The sequence below is a fragment of the Sturnira hondurensis genome, unplaced genomic scaffold (assembly GCF_014824575.4).
Source record: "Sturnira hondurensis isolate 20B ecotype Veracruz unplaced genomic scaffold, ASM1482457v3 Scaffold0017082, whole genome shotgun sequence".
NCBI lineage: Eukaryota > Metazoa > Chordata > Mammalia > Chiroptera > Phyllostomidae > Sturnira > Sturnira hondurensis.
This window is the reverse complement of record NW_028089713.1, coordinates 3,685,897-3,702,779: the sequence shown is the minus strand read 5'-3', so window position 1 is coordinate 3,702,779 and position 16,883 is coordinate 3,685,897. Positions and strand designations below refer to the sequence as shown.

General features: G+C 40.0%; 1 protein-coding gene across 1 annotated transcript; it reads right to left on the bottom strand.

Annotated features, from left to right (window-relative positions):
* Positions 1-15,939: 15,939 nt before the first annotated feature.
* On the bottom strand, positions 15,940-16,527 carry LOC119001657 (intraflagellar transport protein 20 homolog). The gene is given in 1 exon segment (XM_037067108.1): positions 15,940-16,527. A coding segment is annotated over 1 exon segment (399 nt). The 5' UTR covers positions 16,473-16,527; the 3' UTR covers positions 15,940-16,073.
* Positions 16,528-16,883: the final 356 nt, after the last annotated feature.

Sequence of the window (16,883 nt, the reverse complement as noted above, 5' to 3'; positions counted from 1 at the left end):
TGAGGGATCGACGACCTCTGGAATGCGAGCCACTTAGGAGACTAAGCTTCTCTCTGGTAGCAAATGCTGCTTCAGTTTCCTCCTTGCCCCCAAAGCATGGTTGGAAGTCCTTGACAGGTAAGACCCCTCAGAGGAGGGGCAACCTAGGCCAGACACAATCACTTGGGAGGCCAGCATGGAAGGACTTGGGGGGCTTCAACAAAGAGCAATGGACTCTCACCCTCCCAGCTTTGACAAAGTCCCCATGTCCCCTGGGAGAAGTGCTTTCTGGCTCTAATCCCCTTAAGCCTGAATACCTGATGGGGAGGGGTGCAGCTCCTTGCTAGAGTGTGTCCCAGGGAAAAATCTGGCATCACAAAGACTTCCTGATAAACCTGTGAAATCTGCTCTGCTAAGAGTGCTTTCATTCATATGTTAAGGGTTCAAGCAGGAAACTCGAAAACTCTCTTCCTGACAGACTCTGACTCAGACTAAGCCCTCAGATTTCTTTGAAATGTTATCTACTGTTTGATCCTCGCTGCCCTGTATTTCTATGTATTACAACCCAATAAAAACCCTTGGAGGAAGGAACTCAATGCCTTTTTCCCCTGAGAAACTGGCCACTGCTCAAGGCCTTTTTCTTCTGGGAAACTGGCCACCTCTCCTCCCCAAGCAGATCGTGTCTCAGTCATGTTTACTCTCATCCATGGCACCTGGGGGGACTTTCGAGGAAAGTCACCCCCACAATTGAGATCCTCTGAGTCAGTCTGGCAAAGAAAGGTAGACATCAAAAGAAGAGTTTACTTTCTTTTGAATGAAATGAAAAGCCTGGGGTAGAGGAGTGTTGGTTTTGATGTGTTTCTGGATACATATCTTAAATGAAAATGTTGGGAAGAAATGTGATGTCCCAGGTCTGGGGGTGTGAAATGTCAAATAATAACAAAAAAAATTAGATTTGATGTCATTCATACAAGGGAAAACTATCCATGGATTGGGGCAGTACTGTGCCTCACAAATAGTGGAGCACTCTTCTCCAGGAATTTTGGACAAGAAAGAGTTTTATAGAGCATTAGAAGAAGGGATGAGAAAACAAGGTAGGCTGGCTAGGAAGTTGACAATTCCTCATGAGGCCAGCAGGTCCAGTGTTCTAGGGCAAAGTGATGTGGCTAGAGCTTAGTTAAAGGATTGTGATTGGTGTACATTCAATTTCCTTGACAGGCATTTCCTGTTATATTCAGGCTGACTTAGGTTTAGATTAAGTTTAGATTTGGGTTGGATCACTGGAGCAACCTCCATTTTGTGGGTCTCGAATGCCAGTTAACTTATCTGAACTAAGGTGCAGAAATGTGTGTTAAAACTTTTGAAAAGAGAAAGTATTTGATTAAAAAAATGTTCATATATAATACAGTCCAATACATTACAATTATATTATAATTACTTATAATATAAGTAATAATAGACCTTCAAGAAAAAACTAAGAAGAAAGGGACAAAAAAAAAAACAGTCTGAGGCTGCTGATTTGAGAGGAAATGAATGTAAGAAGAGGTAGTTCATTAATTCTAAGAAACCTGGAGGAGGGCTTGTCTGGTCCCCACATAAAGCTGTGCAGGTGTAGGAAAGAAAAATAATTTTCCCTCTAACCATCAGGTTCTTTGCTGAGACACCCCTGTAATAAAAAGATACATTAACAAGAGTAAAAAAACATGTTTAATAATGTGTACATGGAAGATAACCAGGAAAACTGAGTAATTCCTCAAAATGGCCATCAGTTTAAATATCATCTACAGCTAAAGACAAAATAAGATGCTTGGGTTGGTGGGAAGTTATGGGAGGTTAACAGCAAAGCACAGTAACTGAGGGTAATGTTGTTATGCAGATTTAAGTCATCTCCTTCTCCACTGATAGGAAGTTTATAAGGATTTATTCATCCTGCTCTTACTGGTCCAGAGAAGGAGCCCCCTCTTATGAATGAAGATCTTACACACAAATGTTAATGTCTCCTACAAAAGGGTAACTTCTGCCTACTTTCAGAGATTTTCTTTGTCTATTTTTAAAAAAATAATCAGTTCAAATAATTCTTATGCCAAAGTGGCATATTTTGGGGTGACACATTCTGTGCCTCATCACATATGTGCTCTGCCTGAGGTACTGCATCTGAGGAAGTGCTGTTCACATAATAAATATATAACTGCCTGCATTTATTATTTAGGGGGGAAATCAAGAGTCTTTTTAAAAGATAAAGTCAGATGTCTTTAAAGAGGTGTGCTTTTTTTCTAATTCTCACAAAGGTAGCAGGGGTTGGGACATGCCTGTAATAGCACTTGGAGAATAATTTGTAATGAAGCCAGCAGTGGAAGCCAGGGCTCTAAACTTGTTTGACACTGAGTATGTGTCCCACATTGATACTATTAATGATGAAATGGCTCCATTGTTAAACTCTGATCCTTGAGTTTGCCTAGAAAAGAATTCAGAATTTAAATATAAGCAAAAGTTTATTTAGAAAGTCTTCAGAAACAGAAGTGAGCCAACTGGGCTGTGTGGACTCAGGAAACAAGCTACAGAGGCAAAGGAAAGGCCCTTGGAGCTGAGGAGAAAGAAAGCAAAGGTACACACCTTATGGGAAGAAAGCAGGGAAAAGTATGGGCATGAAAGAGAGAGAAAGAGAGAGAATATGCCTGAGGAAAAAAAGGGCTGGGAAAAGGCATGGGCATGTGAAAGAGACAGAGAGAGAGAATGTGCAAGCACACCCCAGGTCCTTATCTTAAGGGCTCTGGTCACATAGCTTACCCAGCCACCACAGATGAGAATAAGTCTACCAGGACATGATCTGCTTGGGGAGGAAAGGCTGACCAGTCTCTCAGAGGAGAAAGGTATCAAGCCCCTCTCAGTGGGCTTCTATTGAGTTTATCTTGCATAGGGATGCATATCAAAGAAAGGAGGTATGGTTTACAGATAACATTTCTGGGACCACAGGGGTCCTTTGGAGTCAGGGTCTGGTAGACAGGGTGATGCCAATCGGCTGCAAAACCTTGGGAAACAAACTTATTTTGTGCTTGGACCCTTAACATTTAAATTGAGGACATTCTTAGCAAAGCAGATTTCACAGGACTTTATGCATTCTTTCTTAGGCCTGATCATCCCTTGCTGAGAACTGCCAATTCCAACATAGGGCTGCACTCTGCTTCAGCATCTGATTCAGGCCTGAATCAGACAAGGAAAGAAAGGCAGCCAAGAGATTAGGAGACCTTTTACAGATAGAATGGAGACTCTGGCTATGATAAAGCTGAGGGGCAAGGGTCTTTTGTCTCTCCTCCACAATTCTCTAAGTCCTTCCCTGATGGCCCCTTCACGACTGTGCCTGTCTTGGGTTGTTTCTTCCTTGAGGAATCTTACCCATCTTTGACTATCCAGCCATCCTTCAGGGGCCAAGCAGGGTGAAGTAAAAGGAGCAGAGGCTGCACTCCTGCTGGGAGGATAAGTTTTGTCTTTTTTGTGGCTTATGGTCCCAAGGTCCCCTAGCCATGGGGCCTTTTCACCTGTTGGCAGGGTTACAGCTTCTGAAACTAGGCAGGACAGTTCCCAACAGAGGATCTCAATAGAATATTCATCAGTTTTACACATGTTCTTTTAGGGTCATGATCTCTAGTCATTGCAGCTAGTTGTGATGTCAGCCATTTTGTCACAACTGCATGATGTCATTCAGTTTTTGACTAAAACTCCATCTCTGTGGTCAACAGATCCAGACTTTGTTATTTTTTAATTGTATTTTTCCATTACCATTTATCCCCCTTATACCCTCTTTCACTTCTACCCACCCCTCTCACCTCATGATCACCACACTGTTGTCTGTGTCCATGAATTCTTTCTTTTCTTTTTCTTCTTTACTTGATCCCTCCAAGCCCCCACGAACCCCACCCCCCTGAGCTGTCAGTTGACTCTATACCTGAGTCTGTCTCTATTTTGCTTATTAGTTCAGTTTGTTCCATTAGATTCCACACATAATCCTGAAAATAAGATATTATTGTACCAGCCCTTTTAGAGGGTTTCTCGCAGTCTCTCACCTCACCCTGACAGTTGGAATCGATGCTGGCATTCACAGCCAGCTATTATGTGGTCTCTTTTTCCTGGCATTGGTGCTCTGGGGCCGGGGAACACAGCATGGGGTGGAAACTGCTAGCTCCTCACAGGATACTTTGCAGCTGAGATGTCCCTCTGGATTCTCAACTGCTACATGTGGGTGCAGGGCCAGCCATTTTTGTATCTCCACCCTTCCTATCAGTCTCTATGTGGGTTCTTTTGTACAAGTATACTCTTGGTTATAAGACTTCCATTCAGCTAGTGTTTAGTTGGTTATCCAAGATGATTTCTTCTATAATTTAGTTGTAATTCCAATTTTTTTCCTAGAAGGAGGTGAGTGTAACTTTCACCTATTCTGCTACCATCTTTAATATCTTAAAGATAACATTTTAATCTAAATTGTGTTTTAGCATTTGAGCCTGAAGGTGGAATGACCCCCTTGGCTATCTCTCCTCTGGAGCTAACCTCATAGTTGTCCTCAAAACCTGAAGAAATTGGTTATAGAAAAATGTAGAGGGTAAAGATGGTGGCCACATAAGTGGGAGCTGAGCCCACTTATGCTCAGAATCAGCACACCTAGCTGATTCTGAAGAACAGAGTGAACAGCTGACTGAATCCCAGGTGATAATGAACTTTGGAAGCCAGAGTGTGCAGAGGACACTTAAAAGGGGGCAGTAAGGAGATTTTGTAAGTCAACAAGAAAGTCCCCAGGTCTTGTGCTAGAAGTTGTGGCAGCCACAGCAGCATCCAAGGAGATCTGGGTCAGTGATAGAAACCTAATGGCTCCCTCCCCTCTCTGAGCTGGGAATTCTCAGACCTACACCAGCAGAGACCTGAACACATAAAGTCGCTGGGGGGATAAAAAGACAGTGACATGCACCTGGCAGTACACCAAGGCTGGGGTGGCGGTTACCAGCTGGGACAGTGATAGAGAAAACCCCTTTTCCGCTAGCCTAAGAACACCCCATAGGAGAGTCTAATTTCCACATTCCGCTTCTGTAACCTGCTTCTGCTGCGCAGCCAATGAGAGCCACAGCACCTCAGATATCCCCAAATAAGGAAGTAGACCTAACTTCCACATTCCGCTTCTGTAATCTGCTTCCGCTATGTAGACAGGAAGGTCCTACAGGTTATAAAAACCCCAGGAGCCCTTTGTTTGGGGTTCAGAATTTGGAGATCACCCTCCTCTGGGCCCGTGTATGTAAATAAAGATCATGCTCCTGAACCCTTGGTGTCTGGTTGCTTCATTTGTCTGTAACAACAGGACCAGAGAAATTGGGGAGCTGGGTGACACCTGGAACTGGGAGAAGAGATGGGTGTGACTGGCCATGACCCAGCTAGACTCTGGACTGGTCAGGGAGTTGGACTGTGTGGAAAGCCGGAAGCTCATTAAGAGTGACAGGTGACACCCAAGGGGACTTTTCTTAAAAGTGGACCTGAAACCAGAAAAGACCAACATTCATGTTGCCTGTCACACCAAACCCAGTAAGCAGAGACAGGGATTGAACTTTATGGGCACTTTATTCAGATGGCTGGAGATCTGAGAAGACAGCAGGTTCATACCCTAACAGACCATCTTACATTTTCTTCCAAGCCAGCCTTTTTATAACAGAAAACTAAGTGCAGTGAGGGGTTTTAAAACTCAGGGAAAATCAGATTGAATAAAAGCCTGCAGTATTCTCACCCTGGGCAGTTAGCTATTCCCAGGGGCAGCTGGTCATTTGTCTCTCCCTGGAACACAATGGCCAGGATGCCTCCACCTGTTGCCCAGACAGTAATCTTTAGCAGTGCCCCAGGAGGTTGGCTGTCTCTCCGGGAGCCAGGATGGGCCTTATATGCAGTTTTTGAAATAATATATTTAACCTATGCATTACCTACTAGGCTTATTAACTATTTACCTTAAACTAAAATGCCAACTCTTGAGTCCCCTATCAGAAATAGCTGCCTTGCAGGGACCTTGCATTGTGCAGGGACCTCACATGAGCAGCAGCCAAGAGGGAGGAGTGGGGGGAAAATTAGTTCCCATTCACTGGCATTTCACAGACTCATCAAAGCAGGGCAGCAGGATGCCCAGAGAGGCTTCTTTTAATAGGGGAAGTAAGGCTAAGTGCAGGGATCAGTACGAGCTGCAGCCAGGCCAACAAAGGCAGGCCTGTGATTTGCTCCCATTCAGTGTACCTCACAGACTGATCAAAGGGTTGCAAAATGAGGTGGATTATCAACACTGGCCTGGAGCAAATACAAAGAGTAGACAGTGCAGGCTGCACAGTGTTCTGAGGGTGTGTGCTGAAAACTGGGAGCCTGTGATTATTATAGCCCAGACCACAAAAAAGGGGAAAAAAACCAAGGCCAACCCCCCTCTACCTGCAGGATCTGGGGAATTCCTGCAAAAACAGTTTTGCAGGTTTAAAATCAGAAGGAGGCTATTTTTGTTCTCTTTTTCTTTTTCTTTTCTTTTCTTTTCCTTTTTTTGGCAAGACTACGACAATATGACCTGGAGCTGTGAGAAGACTGGAAATGCATCCAGAAAGAAGTCAGAAGGGAAATACCAACAGCTGAGGCAAATTTCATTTTGCTATCTTTCAGAACTTGCATGTTTTTGTTTCTTGTTATTCTACTATGGTACATTTTGACAATGAAATACTACACAGCAGAAAAAAAGAAGGAGCTTCTACCCTTTGTGACAGCATGAATGGAACTGGAGAGCATTATGCTAAGTGAAATAATCAGGTGGTGGAAAACAAATACCATATGATCTCACCTTTAACTGGAACCTACTTTACAAAGAAACAAGCAAGCAAAATATAACCAGAGACATTAAAATTAAGAACCAACTGACAATACCCAGAGGTGAGGAGGGAAGGGATTATGGTGGGAAGGGGGGAAGGGTTTTCAGGAACAACTATAAAGGAGACATGGACAAAACCAAGGGGGGGATTGAAGCAAGGGAGGGTGATGAGGAAGGCTGGTGTGAGGGCAGTAGTGAGGCTATGTATAGGCAACTGTAATTAAACAACAATAAAATAATTTTGAATATATTTTTATTGATTATGTTATTACAGTTTCCCCAATTTTCCCCCTGTATCCCCACTCTACCCTGCCCCCCAAACCCTCCAGTATTCCCCTCTTTCTTAGGTCATGTCCATGGGTTGTACATATAAGTTCTTTGAGTCCTCTGTTTCCCATACCATTTTTATCTCTCCCCATCTACCTTGTGCCTACTAAGTATGTTTCTTCTTCTCTGTACCTTCCCCCCACTGTTCCTCCCTTCCCCCTTCCTATTGAAATCCTTCTGTGTGATGTTTATTTTTCTGATTCTGTTCCTGTTCTGGTTGTTTGCTTCGTTTTTGTTTTCATTGTTTTTCTTTTCTTTTAGGTTCATTTGTTGATAGTTGTGAGTTTGTTGTCATTTTACTATCCATATCTTTTATCTTCTTTTCCTTAGAAGTCCCTTTAAATTGCTATATAATAGTGGCTTGGTGATGGTGAACTCCTTTAACTTGACCTTATCTGGGAAGCACTTTATCTGCCCTTCCATTTTAAATGATAGCTTTGGTGAATAGAGTAATCTTGGATATAGGTCCTTGCCTTTCATGACTTCAAATACTTCTTTTCAGTCCCTTCTTGCCTGCAAGGTTTCTTTTGAGAAATCAGATGACAGTTTAATAGGCACTCCTTTGTAGGTAATTCTCTTCTTTCCTCTTGCTTCTTTTAGGATTATTTCTTTATATTTAATCTTGGGTAACTTAATTTTGATGTGGCTTGGTGTGTTCCTCTTTCGATTCCACTTCTTTGGGACCCTATGGGCTTCCTAGACTTCCTGGAAGTCTATTTTCTTCACCAGAAGAAAGGGGAAGTTTTCCTTCATTATTTCTTTCTTTGTTTTATTTAATTATTGTTGACATACTGTTTTCTGTCTTTTACTCCCATCCTGGCCCCCCCACCCCCAGTGCTCTCTCTTCATTATTTCTCCAAACAAATTTTTTTATTTCTTGGTCTTCCTTTTCTCCTGACACCCCTATAATTTGGATGTTGGAACGTTTCAGGTTGTTCCAGAGGTTTGTAAGACTCTCTTCACTTTTTCAAATTCTATTTTTTTTATTTTGCTCTGGATGAATGTTTATTTTTCCATTTGTTCCAAACCATTGCTTTGAGTCCTGCTTTTCTTCCTGTCACTGTTGGTGCACTGAACATTCTGCTTTATTTCACTTTGGGTATCTTTCATTTGTTTTGTTGGGGTTTTTTTTTTCATTTTTTGACCAAGATCAATCAGATCTGTGAGCATTTTGATTACCAGGGTTTTAAATTCTCCATCAGATAGGTTGGTGATCTTCTCCTTGCTTAGCTCTCTTTCTGAGGCTTCACTTTGTTCTTTCACTTGGGCCATATTTCTTTGACTTGGTGCAGCTGATAGGTTGTAACCAGGTGGGGCCTTAGGTATTCATTCATTCTGGCAGGGCAACCCTCTTCCCTGCTGCAGTGCTGCCTGTGGGGAAGGGGCCAGAGAAGGAACAGTGTGGCTCACCTGCTCATCTCCAGCATACTTTTCAGTGGACTCTCATGTGAGGCTGGAGGAGTAGGAGCTTCTCCTACTGCCACAACTGCATACTGCACAGCCACCTTTGGGTCCTCTTAAATCAGCCCCTCTAATGCAGCCCAGCCAGCCCCTCCCCCAAGGTCTGCTGCATTGCAGCAGTTTTTCTTAGTTGGTCCACTCGGTCCACTGCCTCCTGGTCTGATTGTTTAGGTTGATAATTTCTTTAATTCATTTGTTTTTGGAGTCCCATGCAGTATGATTTTGCGAAGGGTCTCTACCCTTGACTCCACCTTGGTGAGAACAACAGTAAAATACTTTTTGAAAAAAAGAAAAAAATAAATGCCATCCAAATTGGAAAGGAAGAAGTAAAGTTGTCTCTGTTTGCAGATGACATGATAGCATACATAGAAAACTCTACAGTTTCTACCCAAAACCTATTCAACCTAAGAAGTGAATTTGGCAAATAGCAGGATGCAAAGTTAATGTTAAGAAATTGAAGGAATTTTTGTACACCCACAAAAAATATCAGATATAGAAATTGGGGGGAAATCTCATTTGCTATAGCACAGGAAAAATAAAGTAGCTAGTAATAAACCTAGCCAAAAAGGTAAAAGATGTGTACTCAGAAAACTACAAAACACTGAAGAAAGAAATTAAGGAAGACACAAACAAATGACAGCATATACCATATCATGGATTGGAAGACTTGAAATCATCAAAATGTCTGTTCTACCCAAAGAAATTTATAGATTCAATGGAATCCCTATTAAAATACCAATGACATATTTCACAGATATAGAGCAAACATTTCAAACATTTATATGAAACTATAAATGACCCTGTAGACCCTCAGCAATTTTGAGAAGAAGAACAAAGTAGGATGGATCACAATACCTGATATCAAACTATATTGCAAGGCCACTGTAAAAAAACAGTCTGGTACTGGCATAAGAACAGATACATAGATCAGGGGAACAGAATACAGAGCCTAGGAATAAACTCATGTGTCTATGGTCAATTAATATTCAAGAGAGGGAGCAGCAGCATAAAATGGAGCAAAAATAGCCTCTTCAACAAATAGTGTTAGAACATCTAGATAGCTGCATGCAAAAAAAAAAAAATGCAACTTGACCAGCAACTTACACCATACAAAAAATAAACTCAAGATGGACAAAATACTTAAATATAAGTCACGAAACCATGAAAGCCCTAAAAGAGAACGTAGGCAGCAAAATCTCAGATATTCCATGAGACAATATTTTCACCCATATGTCCCCTAGAACATAGAATAATAAGGAAAGAATAAACAAATGAGACCTCCTCAAATTAAAAATCTTTTGCATAGCTAAAGAAAACATAAGCAAAATAAAAAGGAAATCTACTTTATGGGAATATATATTTGCCAATAAAGCCTCAGACAAGGGTTTGATCTCCAAAATATATAAAGAACTCACATGACTCTGCACTAGGAAGACAAACAATCCAAAAACAAAAGTGGGGGTGGGGCAAAGAACCTGAACAGACCTTTCTCCAAGGGGGACATACAGAGGGTCCAGAGACAAATGAAAAGGATGCTCAGCATCACTAGCCATCACAGAAATGCAAATTAAAAACACAATGAGGTACCACTTTACACTGGTCAGAATGGCCATTATAAACAAATCAGCAAACAAGTGCAGCTGAGGTTGTGGAGAAAAGGGAACCCTAGTGCACTGTTGGTAGGGATGTAGAGTGGTGCAGTCATAGTGAACAACAGTATGGAATTTCCTCAAAAAACTAAAAAGGAAACTGCCTTTTGACTTGGAAATTCCACTGCTGGGATTATACCCTAAGAATCCTAAAACACCAATTGAAAAGAACCTATGCACCCGAACGTTCATAGCAGCACAATTTACAATAGACCAGCTCTGGAAGCAGCTTAAGTGCCCTAAGTAAGTCAGTGCATCAAAAAACTGTGCTATATTTACACAATGGAATACTGTGCAGCAGAAAGAATGAACTCCTACCATTTGAAACAGCATGGATGGAACTGGAGAACACTATGCTAAGTGAAATAAGCCAGGTGGTGAAAGGCAAATACCATATGATCTCACCTGTAAGTGAAACCTAATTAACAAAACAAACAAGCAAGTAAAAATATAACCAGAGACACTGAAATAAAGTACAAACTAGCAGTAACCAGAGGGGAAGGTGGAAGGGGTTAATTGGGGGAAAGAAGGGGAATGGTAGTTAAGAAACATATATAAAGGACTCACAGACAAAGCCAAAAGGAGGTGGGATTGAGGGTAGAATATAGGAGTAGGTTGGTGGGAGAGAGTAGTGGGGGGAAATGGCAACAACTGTACTTGAACAACAATTAAAAAATAAAAATATTTTCAAAAACCTGAAGAAATAATTTATTACCTCATCTTACCTCTTACCAATCAGCTCCTAACATGGCTCTGAACACCTAATACATTGTGTTTGATTTTGTCCAATATAATGGATAATCTGCATACTATCAGTGAATCAGGTCTTTGGGAACACTAGCTCATCTGTCTCTGGGTTGACCAATTCTAATGAAATAATTTCTGTCTTTACTACAATCCCTGCTCAGGGATATTTTGGGCAAAGAATGCAGGCAGGAAAACTTAATGACTGAACTTCAATAACGTCAATCATAAGAACAAAGAGGAAGAGAAAGAAATTTTCCCTCCCTCACATTTCCCAAAATTCAACTTAGGATAAGGTACAGAAGAATTAAAATCGAGAATTGGCCCTTAAAATTTGTTTGGTATAAATAAATGATTAAAGAAAACAATTTAGATGATACCAACAGACTTTATTTAACACTTAATAGAGCAAAGAGTTTACATTCAGAAGGCATGGACCTTTTATAGTATAAAGAATAAAGAACAAAACCCAAAAATGATGGGAAAGCAGGGAAGGATTTTCAAGAACAACTATAGAGGACACATCTACAAAACAAAGGAGGGGTGGAATAAGGGTAGGGAGATGAATATGGCTGGGGTTGGGGGGGAGTGGTGGAGGGTAAAGGCAGACAGCTGTACTTGAACAATAAAATTATTTATTTGGTTTTTTTATTTAAATTTTTGTTCAAGTACAGTTTTCTGCCTTTTACCCCTATCCCAGTTCACCCCTCAGCTCTCCCCCTCCCTCCAATTTCCACCCCCACCATTGTTATTGTTCATGTGTCCTCTATACTTGTTCCTGCAAACCCTTCCCCTTTTCTCCTGAAATTCCCTCCCCTCTCCACTCTGGTCACTGTCAGCCTGTTCTCAATTTCAGTGTCTCTGGTTATATTTTGCTTGCTTCTTTGTTTTGTTGATTAGGTTCCTGTTAAAGGTGAGACCATATGATATATGTTTTTCATCACTAGCTTATTTCGCTGAGCATAATGCTTTCCAGTTCCATCTATGCTGCCTCAAAGGGTAGGAGCTCCATCTTTCTTTCTGCTGCATAGAATTCCGTTGTGTAAATGTACCATAGTTTTTTGACCCAATCATTTGCTGGTGTGCACTTAGGTTGCTTCCAACACTTGGCTATTGTAAATTGTGCTGCTATGAACATTGGGGTGCATAGGTTCTTTTGGATTAGTGTTTCAGGGTTCTTAGGATATAATCCTAGCAGTGGAATTACTGGGTCAAAAGGAGATCCATTTTTAGTTTTCTTAGAAAATTCCATATTGTTTTCCACAGTGGCTATACCAGTCTGCATTCCCATCAACAGTGTATTAGTGTCCCCTTTTCTCCACAACCTCTCCAACAATTGTTGTTTGTTGCTTTGTTTATGATTGCCATTCTGACTGGTGTAAAGTGGTATCTCATTTTGGTTTTAATTTGCATCTCTATGAAAGCTAGCAACACTGAGCATATTTTCATGTGTCTCTGAACCCTCTGTATGTCCTCCTTTGAGAAGTGTCTGTTCAAGTCCTTTGCCCATTCTTTAATTGGGTTGTTTGTCTTCCTAGTGTAGAGTCATGTGAGTTCTTTATATATTTTGGAGATATTTAAATAAAATAATTTTAAAAAGAAAAATCTGTTTTGTAGGAAACACCCACACCCACACAAAGAAACAGAAAATATCTCATTGGCTGGGTTCACATAATCCAACTTGTTTGGTGTGGGAAGACCCACAGTTTTGTGTGTATTTGAAGACTGATTGGATCAACTGTTTCTGGTCATGTAGAGCCTTTATAGAAACGCAAAAGTTATATAAATTTCCATTTGCTGACATGGCATTTCAGGCAGAAGTGGCTTTATCTTGGGATAGTGTGTAAAAAATAATATAAACAGAGCTGCTTCAAAATGGAGACTAAGTCACCATCCTAGAGGAACTGTCTTGCATATGTTACTCCTCAAAGCTTTGGAATGTTAAAACTGGAATGTTAGAATAACCTTTGGTTTGGGCCTAAAGCAATATTGTATCCCAAACAACAAATTGTTAATAGAACAGGAAAGCAGACATTCTCACTATTCAACTGTAAAATGAAGAAGTTCTTTAGAATCCCACCACCATGTAGTGCTAAAGAATACCTTACCTTACTTTCACATATAGAAAGTTTTTCATTGTCTTATTAACACCAATAAAATTTTTTCTTTTAATTCATTTAATTATTTCCCTTTCCTTTCACATAATAAAAAATCTTTGCCTTCATCCCCTAATGGGAATGCTATTTGGGCTTTTGCCTAAATTTGTGCTCCCCAAATAGCTAGTTTTTGGATATCAGGTAAACACTTGTTGACTCTCACTTAAATATTTTATTTTTAGGTTAACAAACATCAGAAATCAAAGGAAATGGACATTTATCACCTCCCAAGTGTTCAAAGAATTTTAAAATAATGCAATAATGAGATTTATAATTATCTTGTTTCAAAAAGGCACTGTGAGATTTTCATACAAAAACACACATTATTTTGCTATTTGTGGTAATGAAAATCTGAAAACTAAGTGGACACATACGTTAGAAATCATAAATTATAAAACTAGAAAATATTATAATATTGAAAGCTAGTTGAATGTGCCACCCCCAAATTATTTATATTTATACAAGAGAAACTCTGAAAATCCAATAGAAGTTATCCTTTTTCAAGAGACATTTACATTTATAAAGGAAATCTCCACTTATAGGGTGTTTTGAGGTACCAGGATGAGAATCATGACTAAAACACTAAATGACTAAAGAGAACTTTATAAACAGAAGAAAAATTCTCTTAAATCTGGGTAACAATCTTACCCTTTACTGTGCCTTTCCTGATAACCTCCCATAATCGGCTCTTCCTCAACATCCTTCTTTTGTCTTTAGCTGAAAATAATATACACAGTGGTGGCGTAGGCCTTTGGGGGAGTGTACTATTTCCCTTGTGTGAACAAAAAAGGGCTACATGGTAGACTGGACAAGCTCAGCGGTTACATGGCAGGCCTAACAAGCTTAGTGACCTAACGTAACCGTACAGAATAGTCTGATCATAAATTCCTAACTGTACAAGTCATGTTCCTGGCCTATTGCTTCCTTAACAAAAGTCTGTCTTCACCTTAAGTGATCCCTCTTCATGGTTCTTATGAATCTAGAATAAAATACCTCTGAAATATCGGAGTAATTTTCTTTTACAGACAATTCCAAGGCAAAACTTCTCAGCACCAGAGCACAAAACCACAAGACTCCTCATTTTTTCCTTGTTGGCCACATAGCATCTTTATTTATTGTAAATGTTAAGTGTTAACTATTCTGTATTCACCAATGTAAAAACAGCATATGTTTCTCCTATTTGCTTTTTATCCAATCTGAGATTTTTCTGCTTTGCTTTCTCCTATTTCCTAATCTATTAATCAATAAATTTGGTGTAACCAAAACTAGAAAAGTGGGCATTCAAACTGCCTGTCACTACCAGAACTAATAAGTAGAGACAAGGATTGAATCATTATGGGCACTTTATTCAGATGCCAGCAATGTGAGAAGATAGCAGGTTAAGTGGCCCTAAAACAAACAAACAAACAAGCATCTTACCATCTAATCCCAGGCTGACCACTTTATAGGGAGAAAGAAAGGGTAGGTGAGGGGTTTTGGAAAAGGTTAATTAATCAGGTAAGAGTTACAGTGATTTTCCTAGTATTTATTTATCTGCTGATGAAAAATTCTTTGTCTGAGTCATGGATATATCTCTGCGGAACACAGTGGCTCAGATACCATCTTGATTGCTTGCAGACCCTCTGGGGCACAAAGGTTGAATTTCTTGTGGGCTTTCTGGAGTCACATAGGTCATGAATTTCAGTTCCTGGAATAATAGCTTTCCAGTATTAATTACTTAAGCTTATCAACTATAACTGAAGCTGAAATGTTTAACTGGAGTTCAATGGGTTTCAAGTAATGCTTCCTGTGTTCTCCCCTTTGATTGCAATATATAAAATAAACTATAAAACTGCCATTCTCCAGAGCATTTTTCTCAATCTCTTGATATCTTGCTTCAGGGTATGTTTTCAAAAAATTGGTTCAAATAAATTCTTTTAAACTTTTTCTGTAGTTTTTGGTGTTCTTACATCAACATTGTGTATCTTCCATGTATATAGGAGGTTATAGATTTTAAAAAGTGGGGGTTCTATGGAAAGTAACTTCACAGAGTGATCTGATCTTAAATTCCTCATTGGGCAGGTCGTGGTGAGTAGTTAGGCCTTAGGCATATCACTTCATTAGTAAAAGATTTATCTTTTCCTTAAGCTACCCTTGTCCATTGTTTCTGGGCAACTAGGTTAACACACCTTTAAATTATTCCCTATTAAGGCTTTTCTTCTAAAGGTAACCTCCCTGATAACATCCCATAATTGGCTCTTCCTCAACATCCTTCTTTTGTCTTTAATTGAAAATAGTATACACAGTGGTGGCTTAGGCCTTTGGGGAAGTGTACATTATGTGCAAGACAGCACATAATTTTAACTGTTTTGTAATGCAATCACTGTTTTGCTTTCTTCCATGTCATGTAATCTTTCTCAGATTCCCTCCTTAAACTCAAATACATAAAAGAAACTGCAAACTGTCATTCTGAGGATCATTTGAGATCTTGCTCCCCAGCATATGTTATCAGTTTGGCTCATATAAACTCATACAAATTATTTACAGGTTTGGGTGTTTTCTTTTTCTTTCTTTCTTTCTTTCTTTCTTTCTTTCTTGCCATTTGAAAACAATTTATTGCTTTTTCTTCCAAAGATTTATAAATTTACAAAAAAAAAACATTTACAGACTGTTTTTTTCAGACAAAGAATGCAAGAGGTGGAAACCTGGGCCATAGTGGTCACTGGGTGTTCACCAGATCCGCATGGGCATCTGAAATAAGCCCCCCAGATTCATTTCATTGCCTTCAGAGGCGCTGCCCTCTTTTACGGACCTTGTCAAATGACACAGTAGGTCGTTAGTCAAAGTCACTGGAATGGTACAGAGGTTTTGGTTTGTTTTTTTGCCCTCCTGCTATAAAATGAAATTTTCAGTTCATTTCTGAAAAATAAATTGGTCAATAAATTCATTTTGTTCTGCTTCTACTTTACACAAAGCTTCATATTCAACCCAATACCTTTCGAGCTGCACTTTCTTTTCTGCTATTAGTGCTTGGAATTGCTGCTGTTGGGCTTCTCTCTGCTTTGCTATAGATTTGAGCAAATTCCGAGCACCAATGGCTTTCATCTTCTCATTTTCTGCTTCTTTTGCAAGTTGATCAACAAGCTCAGTTAAACCACCAACTATTTTCTGAAATTGGCCAATTTTGTCCACAAAGTCCTTGCACTCTTCCTTGAGTTCTATGGTCTGCTGGGTAACCTCTGGGTCCAACACCTGCAGCTAGTCCAGCTCATCGAAGTGCAGCCCTGCTTCACCGGGGATGTCCTTGGCCATTGCTTTGGACTCCGTAGCGGCGGTGCGCTGCAGCCCGGACTGATGTCGGCAGGTAGCTCCTGGGTGTTTTCTTATGCCAAAAAAGTACATAGGTTATTGAACTTCTGTTTGTATTTTTCTTGTTAATTTTTTTCATTTTAAAATATATTTTATTGACTATGCTATTACAGTTGTCCTATTTCCCCCCTTTATTCCCCTTCATCCTGCACACCCCCTCTGACTAATATTACCCCCCTCTAGTTTATGTCCATGGGTCATACATATAAGTTCTTTGGCTTCTACATTTCCTATACTATTTTTAACCTCTCCCTATCTATTTTCTACTTACTACTTATGCTACTTATTCTCTGTACCTTTTCCCCTTTTCTCCCTCTCCCACTCCTCTACTGTTAACCCTCCATGTGATCTTCA